This window comes from Oncorhynchus mykiss, chromosome 32 (assembly GCF_013265735.2).
Source record: "Oncorhynchus mykiss isolate Arlee chromosome 32, USDA_OmykA_1.1, whole genome shotgun sequence".
Classification (NCBI taxonomy): Eukaryota; Metazoa; Chordata; class Actinopteri; order Salmoniformes; family Salmonidae; genus Oncorhynchus; species Oncorhynchus mykiss.
In genome coordinates, this window is record NC_050572.1 from 13,610,034 (window position 1) to 13,617,533 (window position 7,500).

At 45.3% G+C, this 7,500-nt stretch overlaps 1 protein-coding gene across 1 annotated transcript in view; it reads left to right on the forward strand.

Moving 5' to 3' along the window:
• LOC110487938 (adhesion G protein-coupled receptor B2-like) overlaps positions 1-7,500 on the forward strand; it is a 217,402-nt gene that overhangs the window by 102,446 nt on the left and 107,456 nt on the right. Inside the window, exons 13-15 of the mRNA XM_036970608.1 lie at positions 1,962-2,065; positions 4,143-4,245; positions 4,520-4,670. Of these exons, the coding sequence (XP_036826503.1) occupies positions 1,962-2,065; positions 4,143-4,245; positions 4,520-4,670 (358 nt within the window). The remainder of the gene's footprint in view (positions 1-1,961; positions 2,066-4,142; positions 4,246-4,519; positions 4,671-7,500) is intronic.

Genomic DNA, 7,500 nt, shown 5'->3' on the forward strand with positions numbered 1-7,500 from the left:
GTTTTGATATAAGTAATACTGAAACACCACCTATCAGGAGACATGTTTCAGCTGACCATATTGTAATAACGTCTATACTGAAACACCACCTATCAGGAGACATGTTTCAGCTGACCATATTGTAATAACGTCTATACTGAAACACCACCTATCAGGAGACATGTTTCAGCTGACCATATTGTAATAACGTCTATACTGAAACACCACCTATCAGGAGACATGTTTCAGCTGACCATATTGTAATAACGTCTATACTGAAACACCACCTATCAGGAGACATGTTTCAGCTGACCATATTGTAATAACGTCTATACTGAAACACCACCTATCAGGAGACATGTTTCAGCTGACCATATTGTAATAACGTCTATACTGAAACACCACCTATCAGGAGACATGTTTCAGCTGACCATATTGTAATAACGTCTATACTGAAACACCACCTACCAGGAGACATGTTTCAGCTGACCATATTGTAATAACGTCTATACTGAAACACCACCTATCAGGAGACATGTTTCAGCTGACCATATTGTAATAACGTCTATACTGAAACACCACCTATCAGGAGACATGTTTCAGCTGACCATATTGTAATAACGTCTATATTAAAACACCACCTATCAGGAGACATGTTTCAGCTGACCATATTGTAATAACGTCTATACTGAAACACCACCTATCAGGAGACATGTTTCAGCTGACCATATTGTAATAACGTCTATACTGAAACACCACCTATCAGGAGACATGTTTCAGCTGACCATATTGTAATAACGTCTATACTGAAACACCACCTACCAGGAGACATGTTTCAGCTGACCATATTGTAATAACGTCTATACTGAAACACCACCTATCAGGAGACATGTTTCAGCTGACCATATTGTAATAACGTCTATATTAAAACACCTCCTATCAGGGGACATGTTTCAGCTGACCATATTTTACTAATATCTACACAGTTTACATGATACTTAACTATATTTGCAGTGCAGCTCATTATCTATGTCCTATATGGGCTCTTGTCAAAAGTAGTGCACTACTATGTAGGGAATAGGGTGCCATTTGGGGTGTACATGGAGTAAGTAAAACTCTATAGACAGGGCAACTGAGTGTAGGCTGTAAACAGATTAAACAATTGTCTTAATCAGTTGATCCGCTATAGGTCAGATGACAGTGGATAGTTGTGTAATCCACATGGGACAAGAGATTACTGATCAACAGACTGTGCTGACCTGACTAGATGGAGGGACATCATCAGAAGTGGGATACGTCCCAAGTGGTACCATATTCATTGTATTGCACTATAGGCCCATTGTGCTCTGGTCGCAAGTAGTGAACTACTAAATATGAAATAGGGTTCCAGAGAATAGAGTCGGCGTGCTGGGTGGGACTGGTGATAAAATGTGCAGATGGAGGGAGGGAGTGTGAGAATGGAGAAGAGGAAAGAAGAGTAGATTCATCATCTGTGACTCAGCGTATTAGGGCCCAAGACGAAAGGCGGTCAAGTTGATTAACCCTATGTTTCTCTCTCTCTCTCTCTCTCTCTCTCTCTCTCTCTCTCTCTCTCTTTCTCTCTTTATCAATCTCTCTCTCTCTCTCTCTTTATCAATCTCTCTCTCTCTCTTTATCAATCTCTCTCTCTCTCTCTTTATCAATCTCTATCTCTCTCCCCATCACTCTTTCTCTCTCTCTCTCTCTCTCTCTCTCTCTTTATCAATCTCTCTCTCTCTCTTTATCAATCTCTCTCTCTCTCTCTCTCTCTCTCTCTCTCTCTCTCTCTTTATCAATCCCTATCTCTCTCCCCATCACTCTTTCTCTCTCTCTTTCTCTTTCTCGCCCTCCTCTTTCTCTCTCTTTCTTTCTTTCTTTCTTTCTTTCTTTCTTTCTTTCTTTCTTTCTTTCATTCTTTCGTTCTTTCTTTCTTAATTTCTTTCTTTCTTTCTCTCTCTCTACAGGACATGGGTCCATCCAGTATGCCTTCTGTTCCCCTCCTGGTGGGCTGTGGGGTCTCCTGCAGTGCTCTGCTCATCCTGCTGCTCATCTATGCTGCTTTCTGGAGGTGAGCACATGCACACTTTCTCTCTTTTATAAACACACACACACATCCCTGCATAGGGCTACCCCCAACCCCCAACCCAACCGCCCCACCCCAGTCTCTGCAAACTGCACAGCTTTCCATAAGAGATTAACCAAGGGTGAGAAAACCCCCGGGTTGGCTCGACAGTTGAGCAGTCCATGCCAAAACTCCAATTAGGTCTAATGGAGAACAAATCGGAGACGGTATAACCAGGGGGGACTAACTGTGGGAGGGAGGGAGGGAGGGAGGGAGGGAGGGAGGGAGGGAGGGAGGGAGGGAGGGAGGGAGGGAGGGAGGGAGGGAGGGCAGACTGGCATCGGTGGTAGAGAGAGATCAGGAGAGATCTAATGGGAGAGATCTAATGGGAGAGGGAGAACGAGAGAGAGAGAGAGAGAGAGAGAGAGAGAGAGATTGGGAGAGAAAGAGAGAGAAAGAGAGAGAGAGATCTGGTGGGAGAGAGAGAGAGAGATTGGGAGAGAGAGAGAGAGAGATTGGGAGAGAGGGAGATCTGGAGAGAGAGAGAGAGAGAGAGAGAGAGAGAGAGAGAGAGAGAGAGAGAGAGGGGGAGTGTCACGGATCCTCTAGTCCCACTGATTGTATTTGTATATACGTATGTGCCCTTTGGTCACCATGGTGCTGCTGATTACTGTTATCTACTCTGCTCAAAAAAATAAAGGGAACGTCCTAGATCTGAATGAATGAAATATTCTCATTAAATACTTTTTTCATTATATAGTTCAATCTGCTGACAACAAAATCACACAAAAATGATCAATGGAAATCAAATGTGTCAACCCATGGAGGTCTGGGTTTGGAGTCTCACAAAATTAAAGTGTAAAACCACACTACAGGCTCATCCAACGTTGATGTAATGTCCTTGAAACAAGTCAAAATGAGGCTCAGTAGTGTGTGTGGCCTCCACGTGCCTGTATGACCTCCCTACAACTCCTGGACAGTCTGTGGTGCAACGTGGCGTTGGTGGATGGAGCGAGACATGATGTCCCAGATGTGCAGTCAAAAGTGACCAAAACATCAGCCAGGAAGCATAGGAACTGAGAAGTGGTCTGTGGTCACCACCTGCAGAACCACTCCTTTATTGGGGGTGTCTTGCTAATTGCCTATAATTTCAACCTGATGTATATTCCATTTGCACAACAGCATGTGACATTTATTGTCAATCAGTGTTGCTTCCTAAGTGGACAGTTTGATTTCACAGAAGTGTGATTGACTTGGAGTTACATTGTGTTGTTTAAGTGTTCCCTTTATTTTTTTGAGCAGTGCATGTCCCTTGGTGCATGTGAGTACCTGTGCTGTGTGTTTTGGGCTTTCGTGACCTTGTGGATTGCGCAGATGGTTACGGGTCTCTTCCCATGTGATAATCATTGTGCGCGGGTGTTATTTATTTCGCTCTTTGTTTGGTCTTCAAACCTGTGTTTTTGTTATGAGTTTGTTTGGTCTTCGTCCCCGTGCACCTACACTGCATGCTGTAATTTGGGGCTTAAAAAAAATATATTACGCATTCCTGCGCCTGTCTCCCGAATCTCTTCATCCCCATGTGACAGGGAGAGAGGGAGAGCTCAGGAGAGAGGGAGAGATCAGGAGAGAGGGAGAGCTCAGGAGATAGGGAGAGATCAGGAGAGAGGGAGAGCTCAGGAGATAGGGAGAGCTCAGGAGATAGGGAGAGCTCAGGAGATAGGGAGAGCTCAGGAGAGAGGGAGAGAGGGAGACCTCAGGAGAGAGGGAGAGATCAGGAGAGAGGGAGAGCTCAGGAGATAGGGAGAGCTCAGGAGATAGGGAGAGCTCAGGAGAGAGGGAGAGCTCAGGAGATAGGGAGAGCTCAGGAGAGAGGGAGAGAGGGAGACCTCAGGAGAGCTCAGGAGGGAGGGAGAGAGTAGCACCAGAGCATATGGTGGTACTGGCAGGGTAATCATGTGACCATGTTCAGGAAATGAATCAGTCCATCAGTTCAACTTCATCAATTTCAATAAATTCCTCCTTCCTTATTTTCGTCTTCCTCCTCTTCCTACTTTCTGCCTTTCTGTCTCAATGTATCTCTCAGGTATATTCGTTCGGAAAGGTCTATCATCTTGGTTAATTTCTGTCTCTCCATCCTGGCATCCAACATGTTGATACTGGTTGGACAGTCCCAGACACTCGGCAAGGTGAGAACAAGATACACACGCACGGGTGGACACACACACACTCACACACACACTACACCATCGCTTAGTTATGGTCATGTTAAACATGATACGATTGTTCATATTTTCTAGTAGCCTATTACTTCTCACCTGTGTTCTGTCATTGTTGAAGAACTTCTAACTAATCTGAAACCTTATTTGCTTCACCACTGTGTCTGTGACTCAATATCCCTCGCCTTCTTTGTCTTGTGTCCTTTCCTCCCTCACAACCACCTCTCTGTCTCTCTCTCTACAGGGCCTGTGTACTGTGACTGCTGCGTTCCTTCATTTCTTCTTCTTGGCATCCTTCTGCTGGGTACTGACAGAGGCGTGGCAGTCTTACCTGGCTGTGATTGGCAAGATGAGGACACGCCTCATACGTAAACGCTTCCTGTGCCTGGGCTGGGGTAGGCACACACACACACACACACACACACACTGTAAAATGTACACACTAACATACTGTAGTTACAGTATTACCTTAAGCATACAGGGTTCCTGTACTGTAATAAAGGGGAACGTTCCATCTTCCACAAGTTTCCCTTCAACCTCTAGAATCACTGTCACCATTCTGAATCTGTACAGTCAGTCTGTGTCCTGTTGAAGGCATCTCCTGTACAGGCAGTCTGTGGCCTGTTGAAGGCATCTCCTGTACAGTCAGTATGTGTCCTGTTGAAGGCATCTCCTGTACAGGCAGTCTGTGTCCTGTTGAAGGCATCTCCTGTGCAGGTAGTCTGTGTCCTGTTGAAGGCATCTCCTGTACAGGCAGTCTGTGTCCTGTTGAAAGCATCTCCTGTACAGGCAGTATGTGTCCTGTTGAAGGCATCTCCTGTACAGGCAGTCTGTGTCCTGTTGAAGGCATCTCCTGTACAGGCAGTCTGTGTCCTGTTGAAGGCATCTCCTGTACAGGCAGTCTGTGTCCTGTTGAAGGCAACCCAGACAGGAAGATCACATCAGTGACTCAACCCACTCAAGTGAAGCACCCCTCCTAGGGACGGCATGAAAGAGCACCAGTAAGCCAGTGACTCAGCCCCTGTAATAGGGTTAGAGGCAGAGAATCCCAGTGGAAAGAGGGGAACCGGCCAGGCAGAGACAGCAAGGGCGGTTCGTTGCTCTAGAGCCTTTCCATTCACCTTCACACTCCTGGGCCAGACTACACTCAATCATATGACCCACTGAAGAGATGAGTCTTCAGTAAAGACTTAAAGGTTGAGACCGAGTCTGCGTCTCTCACATGGGTAGGCAGACCATTCCATAAAAATTGAGCTCTATATGAAAAAGCCCTGCCTCCAGCTGTTTGCTTGGAAATTCTAGGGACAATTAGGAGGCCTGTGTCTTGTACGTGTAGGTTAGCAGTAAAACCTTGAAATCAGCCCCTGCCTTAACGGGAAGCCAGTGTAGGGAGGCTAGCACTGGAGTAGTATGATCAAATGTTTTGGTTCTAGTCAGGATTCTAGCAGCCCTATTTAGCACTAACTGAAGTTTATTTAGTGCTTTATCCGGGTAGCCGGAAAGTAGAGCATTGCAGTAGTCTAACCTAGAAGTGACAAAAGCATGGATTAAGTCAGTCTGTGTCTGTTGAAGGCATCTCCGATACAGTCAGTCTGTGTCCTGTTAAAACTTCTTGCGACTAGCAAACTCGTATCCGGGAGCGTAATCATAGCCTCAAATGCATTAGCATAACACAACTTTTCCTATTCATGAAAATCGCAAATGAAATGAAATAAATATATTCAAACACAAGCTTAGCCTTTTGTTAACAACACTGTCATCTCAGATTTTCAAAATATGCGTTACAGCCAACGCTAGACAAGCATTTGTGTAAGTTTAGCATGGCTCTGCTGGCAGCAGGCAACATTTTCATGAAAATAAGAAAAGCAACCGAATTAAATCATTTACCTTTGAAGAACTTCAGATGCTTTCACTCAGGAGACTCCCAGTTAGATAGCAAATGTTCCTTTTTTCCAAAAAGTATATTTTTGTAGGCGAAAAAGCTCCAGTTGGTTCATCAGTTTTGGCTGAGAAATCGACCGAAAAATACTTCAACTATAACGGCAAACTTTTTTCAAAATTTGCTCCATAATATCGACAGAAACACGGCAAACGTTGTTTAGGATCCATCCTCAAGGTGTTTTTAACATATATATTCGATAATATATCCGTCGAGGCAATTGTTTTCTCATGAGAAGTGATGGGAAAAATGGCTACCTCAGTATTTTACGCCAGATTTTCTCCGGGAGACACCATGTGACCACTCGCCAAATATGGTCCCTTACAGCTATTCTCCAATGGAAATGCCTAAAAAGACGTCACAATGCTGTAGACACCTTGGGGAATGCGTGGAAAACGTAAGCTCATTCGTAGCTCATTCACAGCCACATAAGGAGTCATTGAAATGAGGCGGTTTCAAAAAATGCGGCACTTCCTGATTGGATTTTTATCTGGGTTTTGCCTGTAACATCAGTTCTGTGGCACTCACAGACAATATCTTTGTGTTTTCCTTCCAAAGCTGTCAATTATATGCATAGACGAGCATCATTTCATGACAAAATATCTTGTTTAAAACGGGAACGTTTTTCATCCAAAAATTGAAATAGCGCCCCCTATATCCAACTGGTTAAAGGCGTTTCCTGTACAGTCAGTCTGTGTCTGTTGAAGGCATCTTCTGTACAGTCAGTCTGTGTCCTGTTGAAGGCATCTCCTGTACAGTCAGTCTGTGTGCTGTTGAAGGCGTCTCCTGTACAACAACCCCATGCCTTGCTAAAGGAGATGATGGGGGATAAGAAATGATATAGGATAACATCTCCCTGAAAGGGGCAACATCCAGGGAGATAGAACCTAGCAATTACATCCCCTGCTCTTTTCCCTTATCCATCCGCCTATCTGATCCATTAAGCCACTGATGCCCTTACCTGATATGGGCCATGTCCCAAAAGGCACCCTTTTCCCTATTTTGTGCACAATATTTTTTTCAAGGGATTGGAGGAACAGGGAGGAGGGAGTGAATGGAGGGAACAGGGAGGAGGGAGAGAACAGGGAGGAGGGAGGGACTGGAGGGAAGAGCGAGGAGGGAGAGAACAGGGAGGAGGGAGGGAATGGATGGAAGAGTGAGGAGGGAGGGAACAGGGAGGAGGGAGGGAATGGAGGGAGGGAATGGAGGGAACAGGGAGGAGGGAGGGACTGGAGGGAACAGGGAGGAGGGAGAGAACAGGGAGGAGGGAGGGACTGGAGGGAAGA